The sequence below is a fragment of the Amborella trichopoda genome, chromosome 1 (genome assembly GCF_054954075.1).
Source record: "Amborella trichopoda isolate Santa Cruz 75 chromosome 1, AtrichopodaSantaCruz75HAP2 v2.0, whole genome shotgun sequence".
Lineage (NCBI taxonomy): Eukaryota > Viridiplantae > Streptophyta > Magnoliopsida > Amborellales > Amborellaceae > Amborella > Amborella trichopoda.
In genome coordinates this window covers 231,772-248,582 of record NC_142336.1, presented here as the reverse complement: position 1 = coordinate 248,582, position 16,811 = coordinate 231,772, and the positions used below count along the sequence as shown (strand labels likewise).

At 35.6% G+C, this 16,811-nt stretch overlaps 2 protein-coding genes across 2 annotated transcripts in view; both read right to left on the bottom strand.

Annotated features, from left to right (window-relative positions):
* LOC18425140 (zinc ion binding protein) overlaps positions 1 to 13,632 on the bottom strand; it is a 38,818-nt gene extending 25,186 nt beyond the window's left edge. The window contains exons 1-4 of the mRNA XM_006829708.4: positions 13,495 to 13,632; positions 4,006 to 4,298; positions 3,656 to 3,893; positions 3,384 to 3,529 (exon numbers count right to left, since the gene is read on the bottom strand). Of these exons, the coding sequence (XP_006829771.3) occupies positions 3,384 to 3,529; positions 3,656 to 3,893; positions 4,006 to 4,271 (650 nt within the window). The 5' untranslated portion in view covers positions 4,272 to 4,298; positions 13,495 to 13,632. The remainder of the gene's footprint in view (positions 1 to 3,383; positions 3,530 to 3,655; positions 3,894 to 4,005; positions 4,299 to 13,494) is intronic.
* Positions 6,358 to 13,632, bottom strand: LOC18425139 (Tetratricopeptide repeat (TPR)-like superfamily protein). Its single transcript, XM_006829707.4, has 2 exons — positions 13,495 to 13,632; positions 6,358 to 8,797 (listed from the first exon to the last, which is right to left on the bottom strand). Exon 2 carries the CDS (start codon positions 8,575 to 8,577, stop codon positions 6,832 to 6,834), a length of 1,746 nt encoding a protein of 581 aa, XP_006829770.2. The 5' UTR covers positions 8,578 to 8,797; positions 13,495 to 13,632; the 3' UTR covers positions 6,358 to 6,831.
* Positions 13,633 to 16,811: the final 3,179 nt, after the last annotated feature.

Below are 16,811 nucleotides of genomic sequence, written 5' to 3'. Positions count from 1 at the left end.
TGCTCTCATCCCTATAGAATTCAGATAAGGGTATTGCAGAGGTGCTTCCTAGTTTAGATTGGTGGATTCAGCAGGATCTAAGAATCAGGTGTATCATCATTCATGTGATCAGGCACCAAGTCCTAAGGAGGTAACCCTAGGGAAAAAGTTGAATAAATCGTCCTAGTTTACTTATTTATTTTGTTGTTAATCTTTTTTTATTTCCTAAAGTCATGAGTTCAAAGTCAGTTTTGAATATGGTTTACTTGGCAATAAGATTTAAAAGATCTTAGACTGTAGTAGGTTTATTTTGTATTGTATTGTATTGTGGCAATTCTATGTAGATATTCCAGCAATTTATAAAGAAACGAAAAAAAATTGAATTAATACTTGGTGATTTACTCCCTAGGCTAACACCTGCCCAGCCATTAACCATGAAGGAGCATCAAATGGGAATTAGCGATGCATTGTGGGTCGTTGAACCATATCTTTTCAAACCGGAAAGGTTTTGGGCCACTGCTGGCTGGCTCTAAATCTAAGACAATTGGCCACCTTGTCCCATAGGGGTTTTGTGCGAAATCCAGAATGGGCTCTTAGGAACTCTTGCCAATTTCGGGAGAACAAGAATTTGTCTTATTTAGCCAGTGTGGAGCTACTAGTGTGGTCTATATGGGGGGAGAGAAACACTAGAACTTTTCATGAAATCAAGAGTACTTCACATACTATTGCAGACAAAGCCAGAGACCTAACAAGTTTTTGGGCCAATAACACATATACGTCAAGGGCTACTCCAAACCTGACTACAAGCCAGAGACCTAACAGGTTTTTGGGCCAATAACACATATACGTCAAGGGCTACTCCAAACCTGACTACAAATCTAATTTGGAAAATATTATTGGATCAAACCAATTACTCCTCTCTAGATCTGGTTCCCCCAACTCCCCCCCCCCCCCCCCCTTCTCCTCCCTCCTTTTTCTCTTTCATGGGGTCACAAAAGTCAACACCAGCCGATGTTCTTTGGGGAATCCAGGACAGTGTGGCGCCAGTAGCATTTTCAGAAGTACAAGTTGGGGTCAAAGACTAAAATACGCCTCTAGGTAATACTAATAGAACATAAAGAATAAAATAAGTGACTAAACTACCTTGTTCACAAAGAACAATGGAATACAGTGAGACATTGTAATATTAGAGACATGCCGCCACAATTTTGTGGGGAAATGCTGCCTTCTACCTAATGAGTACGTACCCAAGAACATTAGGGTCCCTTAAGAGCGTTCATGCAACATATGTTGTACATAACTATGAGTCGATGTAGTCAGTGAGTAAACCAAGCAACTCAATACCCTATTTCGCTTCCTGAAATGTACAAGAGAAGATAAATGTCCATGCAGGACAGTCTGTCAGATTTTAAAATGGGTGGTTATGAGATTATCATTTACTAGACTCAAAGTTCAATAAAAAATTTCTCGAATTTCATGACACACCCCAAGCCATTCAATTTGACATCTAATGACTATAAGTAACTGTAACAGTCTTATAACAAAGATAAATGGTCTCATGGTATACAATCCCTATTATAAAACCCAGTGTTTCGAAAAACACCGGGTGGCGCCTAGGCGGATGGGGGCCCAGGCTGCCTAGAGCCTAAGTGGCCTAGTAGAATAAAAAGTTGTTTTAAGGTTAGATTTTGTGTAAAAACTAAAAAAATACATATCGAGACATATTTTAGTCCATAATTCTATGCATTTTAAATTAAGACATATTTTAGCCCATAATCCAAAATAGCAACTTAGCAAGACTTCAATTCATCATCAACCAAATAAGAAATAAGAGTTAGGGGGCACATCAAATGTCTATAATCCATAAGGACACTCCTCCATACTCCATAACTCCATATCCAATTATCCATAATCCACACATAGTTAAAGCTTAAAAGTTCACAAACCACAATACACAAACAAGAGGAGGAACACAAAAATGAAAGAAATATAGACTTTAAGACTCTTTTGAGTCAAAAGAATCTTCAATCATCACTCACCATCAGAGCAAGCAAGTTCAGCTGCATCTGCATCATATGCATCGGAGTTGAGGCGAGCGGCATTGAAAGGAATGCCCACCTCATACCCTCTAGCAATGTACTGTGGAATTCTATCTCTCTTTTCCTTCTTGATTCTATTCTCAATAGTTGTTTGCTTATTTCTCTCCCGTAACCTTAGGGTCATGCTAGGGCAAAAAACAATTCATAGGCCCTCTAACCCGAGGCCTCTTAGGCCCCCCACTCCCAGAACCAATTACAACTCCCTTTCCTTTCCCCCTAGTCTGGTATACAGCAACTTGTTCTACCTCAACACCCCTCCTGATCACCATCATCATCATCATCAAAATTAACACGAACCCCAGACCTCAGCTCTGTTAGGGATGCCTCTCTCTCCTCTTTTATCTTTTTTACAATACTCATAATTTTTTTATCTCCCCTCTGATAGCATTAAGAACTTTTTTACATGGGACAACATCCCCCCTGATATCAACAAGATGTTATTGTTTATTATATTGGTTTATGCCCTCATTTGTATCCTTTTCACATTAATTGCATCTTATGCAATTTCTATCCAAAGAATTTGGGCTATAGTCATATTTCCAACCTAGATCACTACTTTTATTAGATTCCCAAGAAGACATCTCAAACTAATACAAACAATCTAAAAAATAAAATTTCTCGCTAACTTTGATTGGTCGATTTCCAAACTTCCACCTCTACGATATTTCTAATCTCAAAATCTTCTAAAAACCCTCTAATAGACCTCTAAAACCTCCAAAACTAAATCTAATTGCAATGGGTGATGTTTAGATTGATTTCTTATAACTTTGAAAAGCCTTCAATCCAATGAAAACGGCAAAAAAAAAAAAAAAAGATTTCTCTCTCTAAAATGGGTTCTAATGGGGTTTAGATTTGAAATGAACCTAAAACCCACTTTTTTTTCCTTCTTATTTTTCTAAAATAACCCCCAAAAATGCCCCTCAACAAGGCATTTTCGCCCCTTGGCGGGGCGCAAGCCCGGGGCAGCCGCCCAAGGCTGGGCGTTGGGCACCCACCTAAGCAGGTGCCCAAACGCCTAGGCGGGTCCGCCTTTCGAAACAATGATTAAACCAAAACTAAAAATATGCCATAAGCTTTCTCGAGCCAAAAACGTTTAGGATTCTTGAAGCCTGGCACGGACCCCCAGTTTTTCACATTAAGCTCCAAATTCTAAGAATGTTCCTGAGAACTATGCAAAACTATACATAATATCAGAACCAGCATGAATCACAGGCTATCATTATAGAAAGTTTACACCAACATGAAAGTTAAGTTGCATTTTGTGTATTCATAGCTAAAAATCTATTGATTTAGTGAGAGAAAGACCAGCAATCACCGAGCATGCCAAGGACTGCTCCAAGTTGTGAACATAACTCTGACGTACACCCAGACCTTTCAATTTGATCCCGGATGTCTTCTGTGCAGAGACTAAGCCTTGACTCTGCACTTTTCAAATTTTGGGCCTGAAATGCCTGCGATAAAAAGAATGTCAATCACTCAACCACATAAGGGCAGTTGGCCAAAATACAAACGTCTGATAGATGGCTGTCATGAATATCAACATAAAGTTCAATAAATGAGGATCCAACCCAACTTACTCTCATTGCTTGTTGCACCAAGAAAGTACCCCTTTCCAAAGAAACATCCTCATAAACTACACTCTTGACTTGGTCATTTTCTGTTACACCCTTGATATCTGAATTAACTGTGGACCTCTTAATCCTAGCATGACCTTCAATAAAGTGATCAACAACATCCTGGAGATCAGGGTCAGGCTCAATCCTCTCTATGTCAGCTCCACAGATTGGACAATCCTTAAAGCGTGAAATGCATACTCTGATGACACACATAATAAGTCAACATTGTATAGTATTCAAACCATGGATATCCAACAGTGAGAGAAGAAATAAACTGCATCAAATGAGCAAAAAGTATATGAGCTGCTCACTTGCAATATTTATGGGAACATGGTAAGCATTTGCTCGTCTCAAAAAGAAGAGCTCGGCAAATGACACAACTGAGAGGCCCCAACTTGAATGCATGGGAATCATATCCAAATGGACACTTTGGTGATACTGTATTTGGAGCTTCAGACTCTTCCTTGTTCCCCTGATTAGACTGCCTTACTCGATGTTCATAATGTTTTTCCTCAATCTTTCTAGGACAGACATCCTTGCTCCTTGATAAATTAGCAAAAGGGCAGAGAGAACTCATCACAGCCAATTGTAGTTTTCTTCCCCCCTGAAAGACAATACAATTTAGTACAATAACGTCAACAGTGTAGATTTAAACTGCATAATCAGCAATAAACAACTAACACAAAAAAAGTACTTCCAAATATATGGTGAAAATGGTCTCCAAGTGGCGAACACTGCATATTTGCACGTGTCTGAACATAAGATAGAATCTCAAGGTACAACAACCCAATTCAAAACCCTTTCTCCAAAAAATAATGGATAAAAGACTTCACGCAACGGACTCAGAAACATCCATGTGTACTTTCAAGGCCATATTTTTCAGTTTGCCCAGGCATCTATATGTGCTTGAGAAACTCACAGCAGCATCTGTGGACTCCATAAACCTAAAACGTGACTGAAAGAATCCAATCAGACAGACCATGTTACCCTTATTGCATTAAATTATTGTTGATTAGATACATTTCTAGTTTCAGAAGCTTGAATGCCTCAATGTACTCCAAGAATTTTATGATTTAGAAAATAGGACATTTGCAAGCACAAGTCGATGCCATTGAGATCCATAATAAGATAAAGACAGCTGACTGGGATGAGTATAAGAAACCCCGGTACGTTTCTGGATCCTCACTGAAAGGTTGGTAGGAGGTTTTTCATAAGTTATTTAGCACGGTTTTTCACCAGGTATATACAGAGATTCTAGCCAACAAAAAAGGTATGAGCTAGTGAGAGAATTGTCGTATGCAAATCAGTTTCCATACAAAAGGTGGAAAGATGATCTCAAAAGACTCGACTTCTGAAATATGGAAACCGTATGATGCTGTAAAATTTTCATTTGCAAGCCAATTCTACTTATGTTATCCTCTTGAAGTTTTCCTTAATTTTCTTCTTATATGACAACATCCTATATATAATGTACAACACGTGATCTATTTCAAAATTGTGGGGAGGCAACAAATTATTGAACACTGAGCAGAAAGCGATATAAATTTTCAATCGGAAGTTTGTAATGAGGAACATTAAATATCTATATTACCAAGCGACATAGCGCATCCTTAGTATGTTACAATTTCCAGATACAGCAGCTTGTAGAAGTGTGATGATCCAGATTTCAAGGAAACCTATGCTATTATTGTGAAGTTAATTGTCGCAAATGATTGTTGTTGGTGTTTGTTCATTGACATGATTTATACACAAGTTTCTAAAGGCTGGTTGTAAGTTTCTAAAGAAAACCTTGTGGGCAATATAGTTTTTACAGCGATTAAAAACTCGGGATAGGTATGGAACTGGGGTAGGGGGCCTGAGCCCAAGTCACCCAATTTCAGTAGGCCAAGTCCCAACAAGAATCTTTTTTTTTTATGTCAAGTCTCAACAAGAATTGGAGAGTCTATGTAAAAATAATATAGTAACCCCGCCAGGTCTGAGTGACAGCACGAGCCCAGCCCGAGTTTCCAAGTTTCTAATTGATGGTTTTGTGAATTTCCAGCTTTCATAAGTTTTGTCTCAAACCCTATTAACCTAGCCAAGGCAGCCTGTGGCTCATTTAGCTTGTCCTTGTGAAACAGACTTAAAATGAACGCCGTTGTGCACCCATAGATCAACTTAAATCCATCAGCAGCTTAATGGAATTATATCAAAAGTTGAAAAGTTATATTTTCCATTTTTCAGTTACTTTAATTCTCTTCTGATTTTATTATAGCTACTATTTGTCCCGTATTTCTTTTCTTTAAAGTATAGAGAATACATTTTCTAATTTTTTTATTAAAAGAAAAAAATTATATAAGCCCACGGGCATATCATGTAGCATTAGCCTGTTTGAACCAAAAAGAGTATATTGGACACTAAACTTTGGACATGGTCATCTCATCCTAGCAATCAAAACAATAATAATAATAATAATAATAATAATAATAATAATAATAATTGATAATAATAATAATGACAACAAGAAGAATATTTATAATAACAACAATAATAATAACAATAACAATTTAAAAAAAAAAAAAAGGCCCAACACGAGTCCACCTTTTCAGCGAATGCAGGCTATCAGCTGTTCATTTGATAACTATGGATCTAGGTGTTCAAGAATAACTTAAAAATCCAACTTCTTTCAGAAATTGTTCCTTTATTGAATCAGAGATGTTGCACAAAACTTTCAGCCCAAAAATAATCCCTGTAGCTGTGTTTTGGTCAATGAGCTTATACTGTAGCATAAGCCAGTTACCTTATAGTATTTCATGCTTCTCTAAATTATTTAGAATACAAGCTTGAACCATAACGTCAAACCACAGTGCAACGCAACCCTATTTGTCAATCAACTAAGTCCCAGTCCTGGATTTCAAACCATGATACATCGACAAAGTCCCAGTCCTGGATTTCAAACCATGATACATCGACAAAGTCCCAGTCCTGGATTTCAAACCATGATACATTGAGATACAATTTGTAAAAGTTTAAAACAACTTCTACAAGCCAATCTTATTGGCCGATGTTGCATTATCTTCCACCCATTTGGATGGAGAAGATAAAGCAACTAGAGAATCCCATTGCAGCAAGAAACTTCAACTCCTGCTTGAATCTATCTACTCCGGAAAACGGAATCCCTTCTCTCTGGTGAACCTTCTTGCCTCTGGTTGTTTTAGAAAGTCTCTACATAGTCTACCATAACTATTCTTACCATGTGTTGTACTTTTAAGTTCCAATACTCGAGGAGGCACGGTTTCTTTACCAGAAGCCCAAGCCCCAAACATCTCATCAGTCTTTGGTTCTGGTTCAAACCCTTTAGTCTTCATTTCTTCATAGTACTTGAAAGCGTCATCCACCCTACCATTCAGAAAAAGACCATGAGTCAACACAATGTATGAGCTTCGATCAGGGCAGGGCCCATTTGTGCCCATCTCGTTCCAAATCTTAAAGACATTTTCATGCTGGCGCCACCTGCAAAATTTCCTTATCAACATTATATATGTATCAGTTGTTGGGGAGCAACCCATCCGCTTCATTGTGTCCAAGAGATCAAACACCTCTTCCTCACTCCTAAGTGCACGAAAGAAAGCATGGAAGGTCCTGAAAGACGGGGAAAATCTCTTCTGCAACATCGCATCAAAGACGGCACGTGCATCTTGCATTTTGCGGGCCTTGCAGAGAGGTTTAATCAATGAATTGTATGTTACCGCATCAGGAGAGAAACCTTTCTCCTCCATTGTCTTCACAAGATGGATGGCTTCTCTTGTGCAGTTTCCTTTAGCAAGGGCAAATGCCATTGCATTGTACACCTTCCTATCTGGATCGACACCCAAATCCTTCATTTGATTAAATAGTTTTAGAGCATCATTAAGGTTTCCTGCCCTGGAATAGCACGATATCATGCTATTATAAGAGAAAGCATCTTGAGGTATACCCTTGTTACACATATCCCTCCAAGTCCTCTTAGCCTCACGAAGATTGCCCACTATATTGCCCCAACCATTGAGAATTATATTGAAGCTCTTCGTCTCGAATGGGAAGGTATCCTTATTGGAGTAAAGCAAATGCTCAGCATCTTCCACATTCTTGTACCTACATAAAGCGGACAAAAGATCTTGAAACTCATTGATTCCTACCTCAAACTTGAACTTTTTGAAAGTATAGAAAGTGTTAATGGCATTCCCCACATCATGTGCAGCACAATATTTTCTGACCATTATCAAAAGGGTTTGAGGAGTCACCATGGACATGCTAGTCCCACTATGTCGACCCCTCATTTCGTCTACCAATGCCCACGCTGTATCGAACCTCCGCATCTTCCCCAGAATAGAGATCATAGTGTGGTATGCACGTATGGAGTGGGTGTATCCTGGTTGCTTCCCTGCCCACAGGAAGAAGGTAAAGGCCGCAGCCCAATCATTCCTGAACTTAGAAAGAACCTGTATCACCAAATCAGATGAAGCTTCTATCCCACACTGCTCAAGCATGGGTCTAGCTCTGGGACCATCACTTCCAAAACCACATAAGAAAACAGATATTTTCTCAACATCACGCATTAAGGCTACATCTTGGATGCATGGTTCTAGTTGTGATCCTTCTGTATCAGAATCTGAGTGTGCAGTGAGAACTTCACCATCTGAATCCTCTGATCTCTCCAAACTTCTTGTGAATATAGTACAAAAGCATCTGAGAAGATTTGAACCCTCCAAGGAACTTCGACATCGTTCTTTGAAAGAAGGAGTATGACTGGTCATGATTTCAATATTACAGTTATTCAAGGACGGCTGCCATTTGTATTTTGAACCACCAATTTGGGTTAGGACAGAGGAAACCTTAAGCATAGCTCTCCGATTAAGGGTCATAGCTAATTGTTTATCGGATGGACTTGAGTTAAATAACAATCAATAAACACCTGTGGTGGATAATAACAGTGGAGGTGAGAGCAGTCAAATTGCAAGGAACCAACAATCCTTAATCAGCAAAGTTGCACACGGAAACTTCGATATTCCCCAATACTTGCTTGATAACCTGTGAAGTACAGAATTCTCAATCCAAAATTGTTGTACAAATTTTGGCCTCGACCTGCTAAGAGAAACAATTGTTTTTATGACTTTTGTGATTCAGGCTTGTTGGAATTTTTACTAGTTTAACGCAGTGTTTTAAATTCCGGCTGCATCGCTGCATAATGAGGGATGCGTTGGCAACAGCATCGCATGACCCCACATCTGCATATGCGCCGCATCCCACCGCATATGCGGCCGCATAGCACATAGGGCACATATGCGGCCAGCATGTGATGTGAAAAATAGCCCCTTGTAAAGGGGTATTTTTGTCTTTTTAAGCCCCAAAAAAAGGGAAAGGGTTTAGGGGTATTAAACCCCCCAGACTACCAAAATCAGCCACATCCGTGGCCTTTACTTCCTAAATCAATCAAAAACAAGAGTGGCGGAAATTTGTTTTTTCGAAATTCTAGATTTTCATCTTGGTGGATCTGTGGTTACTGATTTGTTTCATTTGGGGGATGATTTGAGGAAGTTTTAGCAAAGTTCTAACAATAAATCAAGGGGGCGAGACGAAATCAATACTTTCTTCAAGTAATTTGTAAGGTTTTTTTCCTACTACACTAATACTTTTTTTTGGGGCAATGTCTTCTTCACAATCTTCTAGTAACAAGGATCTGACTTGGAAATATGCAAAACTAAAAAAATCTAAAAGACCGAAATTGTGTTATTTGTATGCTTTGTGGAAATACTCATATGGGGGGAGAACTTTTCGGCAAAAAAAACACTTAGCCAGTATTTCTGGGAATGTAAAAGCATTCCCACGAGCTACCGAAGATATCAAAAAGGGGATTAGAGAATACATGGATAGCTTGAAACAACAAAAAAGAAAAGACAAAAATGAAATGAAAAGAATTAATTGATGAAATTCCATTATTTGATGATAATGAAAATGATTAGGATATGTCAGAAGTTGGAATGAGGTGAAGGGGTACTCCAATGTCAAGAGAGAGTGTTACAAAAATTAGTAGTAGTGTTGGAAAAAAAATATCTCTCTAAGGGGCCAATGGATACTTTTTGCACCCCTAACCCCAAAATTGTGGTTCAGAAGAGGCGGGAAAAAACAAAACAAACAACAATTGAAAATTGATACAAGAAAGAAGAAAGGAAGAAGGTATGTAAGTACATTGCAAAGTGGTTTTACAAGGCCGGCATACCTTTTAATACTATAACCTTTGATAGTTTTGCATGTATAGTCCAGAAAATTGGGCAATTTGACCCAGGGCTTAATCCTCCTACATTACATGAGATTAGGGAGCCCTTATTGAAGGATGATGTATCCAATGTTAATAAAATTTTGATTTCTCAAAGGGAAGGGTGCGAGAAGTGTAGGGCAACTATTATGTGTGAAGGATGGTCCAATGGGAAGTCAAGGGCCTTTATTAATTTTTTGGTTAGCTGTCCAACAAGTACTTTTTTGTTAAGTCTATTGATGCATTAGACAAGTCACATGATGCTACATATTTATGTGACTTGAAGGATGAAATTGTAGAATTTGTTGGAGAGAAAACCGAGCAATTTTTTTATTTTGAATAGGATGCATATGTTTTGGACTCCTTGCGCAGCTCATTGTGTTAGTCGCATGCTTAAGGAAATGGGTGCAACATCCATATTTAGTGGGGTGATTTCAAAAGTTATGTTTGTTGTTGGATTTATTTATAATCACATCATACTCCTTAGCATGATGAGAAGTTCTACAAAGAAAAGAGATATAGTGAGACCGGGTGTCACTAGATTTGCCACATCTTTTCTCACTCTTCAAAGCCTATGCAAGCAAATAAATGCCTTCAAAGCAATGGAGAAAAAGTAAGTGGTCAAACTATGGGAGAAAGGTTGAACAAATTACTCTCACTACATCTTTGTGGGATCAGATATATCATGCATTGGAGGTGGCTAGCCCTTAAGTGAAAGTGCTTCGATTGGTTAATGGTGAACTGAAGCCCGCTATGGGCTACATACATGAGGCAATGACTAGAGAAAGATGAGAGATAAAAAATGCTTTAAAGGATGATGAAAAGAAATGCAAGGCTATGCGTGGAATTATTGATAGGAGATGGGACAACCAACTTCACAGGTACCTCCATTCAGCTTGTTACTTTCTAAATTCATCTCTTCACTACACGCACCCAGCCATTGAGTTTGATTGTGTAATAAATGGTGGGTTCCATTGAGTTTAATTGTGTAATAAATGGTGGGTTCTTAGATGTCCTAGAGAGGTTGGTCCCTGACAAAGATATCCAAAATGAGATCCAAAATCAAGAATTGTTCAAGTTCAAGTTAGCATTTGAAACTTTGGGAGAGAGACTGTTACTCGAAACAGGGACACTACAAATTCAGGTAAAGGCCAAAAGTACCCTTTCTAATTTCGAATTTGTTTGCTTTGCAATTTTAACTTGAATAATGTATAGTTCCATTTATATAAATAAACAAATTATAAAATGTTACACAGCTACATGATGGGTATTCTATGGAAGCGAGGCACCAAATCTACAATGTCTCGCTATTTGAGTGTTGAGTCTCATATGTAGCTCATCTACTTACGAACACAATTGGAGTGCATTTGAGTATGTAAGTCCTTAATCCTCATTTCTTGGAATTCAAAACTCAATTTTCTAAAATCTAACTTATCTAATAAGATTAAAAGTAGAAACAAGAAAATAACAACTATTAATTTTGCTTGTTTCCTTGTTTTCTACCACAGCTCGGAGCAAAAGAAGTTGAATGATTTGGTTTATATGCGGTATAATGAGCAGCTTAAGGAGAGGTACAAAAAGCGCATGGATCTCAAACCAATTCAACTACATGAACCTGATGGTAATTGCACAAGTGAATGGACCATGGATCCACGAGTAGAGCATGTGTTTGAGGGTGAGGATCTCACTTGGTGTGATGTCAAGCTAGCCCATAGGCTAATGAGGAAGAACAGCCTAACACTAGAGCACAAAATAATAGAGCTGGGTCCAATCGCACATTAGTTCTACAGATCGAGGAGGAGGAGGAGGAGGAGAAGTCTCACTCAGAGGAGACCGAGGAAGAAGAACAATATGTGGAGGCCGCCGAGGATGATAGTGATAACAATGATGCACACAGAGACTCTCTACATAACTTTTTTTATTAAGATTTGAAATTTAGAATCTCAAAACTTGAGAAATGATGATGATTTGTCTTGACTTTTGAACTCTTTAATCTTCATAAACTTTTAGTTTGTATTTTGTAATTTTAAAGTTTTCAGTTGAAAATTTGTGATTATGGTTGTTGAATGTTTTATGAAGTTAGTTTCAAGTTTCTACTTTCTAACGTCTTCTATGATCTATTAAGGGATAATAGATACAAAATCTTCGATAGCTAATACTTTTGGAGTTAATGAATAAATTAAATACCTACTATCACATAAATCACCTCCATATTTCTTTTTTATGCATTAATCTAATTCTTTTAAGATCTTTTTCGAATTTTTTTACATTTATTGACTGAATTAGGGTGATGCACTCGCATCTAGTCTGCATCGAGCCGCATCACACATTTTAAAACACTGGTTTAATGCATTAGGAATTCTAAAAAATATGTCATTCTTCACCTCATGAACGTTAATCAAATGTTTAGACCTTAGTGAAAGATGGATATACCAAACCAAAATCCCAGGTAATGACCAATATACCAGATGTTCTCCTTGCAAATATATTGGTGCTTGCAATTTATAGAAACGAATACCTCATAATGGATTATAGAACTCATGACATAGCCACCATGACAAGTTGAAACATTGCACAGTCCACAAGCACATTAATTCATGTATTACTATTATTATTACTACTAACATTATTATTATTATTATTATTATTATTTTCATTATTATTATTATTATTATTATTATTATTATTATTATTATTATTATTATTATTATTATTATTAATCATCATCATCATCATTATTATTATTATTATTATTAATCATCATCATTATTATTATTATTATTATTAATCATCATCATCATCATCATCATCATCATTATTATTATTATTATTATTATTATTATTATTATTATTTTATTTAGTGACATTCCTCCTGCCAGCCTTCCCAAGTCGTAGATGCCAATAGGAGATGAGGAGGAACTATAACTTGCACACATGAGTTAATAAGTTTAACTACAAGGACTTGACTTGCACTCATTGATATATAGGTTTGGGCCCAAAAAAGTGATAGAGTATTTCTGCGATGGATACATTCAACAACTAAGAAACCCTAGAAACCAAGTGGAAACATCATAAATAGTGGACAACAATTACAGATTTAACTCATTATCTTTTGCTTGGTTCGGTGCCGTGGTACTGGTATATCAGAGCTTTGATTTAAGAGAGAGAGAGAAGATCCATCCATATTTTAAGACTTAAGAGCATTTTGTGTGGCCAATAGCAAGAATTAACATTCATCTTTCCTATGACTCCTGCAAACTACAAAGACACCACACTCTTTAACCTATCAATCCGATCTGCTAACGATTGGTAGAAAAGAAGATGAAAAAAAACAATGCTGAGAGAAACAGGGAGAAAAAGACATGAAACATAAAAGCACAACTTCCTCACAATTTGATTGCAGCTTTATAGCTGTTCTATCATCAAATTATTAAACAAGAGAAAACCCAAACCTTTTATATTCGACAATGAATAAGAAAGAAATTACAAGAAAAGGGGAATCAAGAGATGGCTGAAGTATCCTTACCTGTGTTTCTCCCTCTCCTCGATCAATGGGTGGAGGCTTTCTCTCTGTCTTCCACGGGGGAAGATGTGGCGGTGACGGTGGAAACTGGAAACCAGAAACCAAGATATTTCCGTGCCTAAATAAAAGCAAATAATAGATAAGGATATGGTTTTTATGAGGTTCTAAACTTAAAGAAGGCGCACCTCCATATTTTATTATAAATGTACTTTTGGCGTAAAAAAAGTTATTAGGATAGCTCGAAAACTTATTTGCATATTTAATTATAAAATGTTAAACTTTAAAAATAATTTAAATCAATAAAATATATAGATCTCTAGAATAAAATAAAATGGAGGACTCCAAAGGTTTACTATTAAATTTGGCACATATCTTTAAAAAAAGTTAAGTCCCACCCCCTTGTGATAACTTTTTTAGAGATTTGTGTCAAATTTAATGGTGATCATTTGAGGTTGTGTGGGAGAGTCTCGTATGATTATTACTTATATATAAATATTTTAAAATCTTGAAAATAGACCGTCCAGATAATAATATGTTGCTAAATAAATTATTTTTAGGACTTAAAATTTTTATTTTTTCATATTCATACATCTCGAGATGATTAATTAGAGAGTTTTCCAACATTAAAATAGTGTTTTTTGAGTTGCACTTAAATTCTACATTTTAAGATTTCAACCTTATATAAACATTTTCTAATAGATAAAGGTGTAGATAAATAAATTAATCTATTTATAGCTACTTATGCATTTGTGGGTGGCAGAGAGCAGCTTAGCCTTGAGTGCGCTCTCAAATCCCATGGCATTAATTAATCCCATAGATTTTTGTTTGGGAAATTAAGGTACAATTCATCTTTTCAAAATTTAAAAGGTAATGCTCGAGTTGGAAGTGTCAATCTTGAACAATCAAAGTAAATCACACATTGAGATCTAGTTAAAAGATGTATTTTTGGTGTTGAAAACCATTATGATGGGGTAAAAAATATTTTCGCCTCTTTTTATAAAAGTTAGATACAAAAATAGTATAAATTGAGCCTATCTATCAACACTTAAAAATTTTGGAAATAAATTAAAATAGATAATGTATTAGAAAATGCATTACTTTTAAGACTTAAAATCCTTTTTCTTACGTATATCTATACATCTTGAAGTTGAGATGATCAATTTTAAGGTTTTTTATGTCAAAGCAACCTTTTCGTATCGATTTTTGAGTTCGACCTTACTTTCACAAAATAATGTTAACACCTTATATACATTTCTTCCAAAAGTAACTCCTATTTTTTCACATTTTAGGTGCCAGTGCCTTTCTATTTATGTATGTTTATGTTATTTTCCAAAATTATCATCGTTATGTAATTCACCCCATATAAGATTATCTTTTTCCTTCTAAAACTTTGTCTAGGATTTGAAGGACCATGTTGTTTCTATTTTACATTTGATCTAATACTTCTAATACCAACTTATTCACCTCCAACTTATGGTAAATAGGTTTATATATATAAAAATACTCATATAATATAGGGCAATGATCATGCAACCATTGTATAGTAATATGATGCAACAACCTTAAAAAACCATCTTATGACCATTTGTTTGATCCAAATTTTGAAGTATACACTCTTTGCTTTCTAATGAACAATCACAAAAAAAGACTTAGGCCGTTCATTTTGGTGAGATGTTTAGATCTAGGCCATAGAAGGTTTTTTTCACTTCCAATTTCTTTGGATGACTTTATTATCATTAGATGAACAATGTTAAAAAATAAAAAAATGATTTTAAGTTTATAAAGGCTAAGATCTTGAAATTCACAAAATGAATGGTCTAAATTTGTTTTTGGAAGGGACTCATTTTGACCATATCTAGGGTTCAAACTGAACTTCGTTTTTTTGGGGAATTGATTATTGAGATGAAGAGAGTGTGTGTGCAAAATTTGGGGTCATACAAATACTACAAACATGGTTTTCTAGATATGTCGTTGCATTATGCTATGATAAAACCGTTACATTGGTTCATTGCTCGTATATATAACTCTTCGTAACACCAATAGGTAAAAATGAACAGTGATTTTACCTACCTTCATCATCATCCAAACTTCATCACACGGTCACAGTTGTTTGGTCGTGTTTCAATTTTCATTTTTTTTCTACAAATCCAAATTATTTGAAAATTGGAGCATGTATACATCTTAGTGAGGCGCACGTAATAAAAATATGAAAAAACATAGTTCATAAAATATAAATTAATCAAAATACCCCACAAATGTTTTGGGGTATTTTTCTCAATTTATATTTTGTGAATTATTTTTTAAATATTTTTATTAGGTACGGCTCACTAAGATGTACACACGCTCCAAATTTCAGATCATTCCTATTAGTAAAATAAAATGAAAATTGAAAAACTACCGGACAACTGTGACCGTACAATGAAATTTGGATGGTGATGAGGGTAGACGAAATCACTGTTCATTTTCGCCTATAGGCATTTTGTAGTATCTTCCATATATATATATATATATATATATATATATATATATATATATATATATATATATATATATATATATATATATATATATATATATATATATATATATATATATATATATATATATATATATTGCATTTTTATATTAAGGGAAGGGTTTCTATAATTCCCCTATTATACAGAAGATATATATTGAGTTTATAAAGGCTAAAATCTTGAAATTCATAAAATGAATGGTTTAGATTCATTTTTGGAGGGGACTCATTTTGACCATATCTAGGGTCCAAATTGCACTTTGTTTTTTTGGGGGGATTAATTATTGAGATGAAGAGAGTGTGCGTGCAAAATTTGGGATCATACAAATACTACAAACATGGTTTTCTAGATATGTCGTTGCATTATACTATAATACAACCGTTGCATTGGATCATTGCTCATATATATATATATATATATATATATATATATATATATATATATATATATATATATATATATATATATATATATATATATAGAAAACTCTTCCTAACACCTATAGGCGAAAATGAATAGTGATTTCGCCTATCCTCATCACCATCCAAACTTCATTGCATGGTCACAGTTGTTTGGTAGTGTTTCAATTTTTTTTTTTTTTTTGACAAATCCAAATTATTTGAAATTTGAAGCATGTATAAATCTTAGTGTGGCGCACCTAATAAAAATATGAAAAATGAATTTCACAAAATATAAATTGACCAAAATATCCCCACAAACTTTTAGGTGTATTTTGCTCAATTTGTATTTTACAAATTATTTTTAAAATATTTTTATTAGGTGCAGCTCACTAGGATGTACACA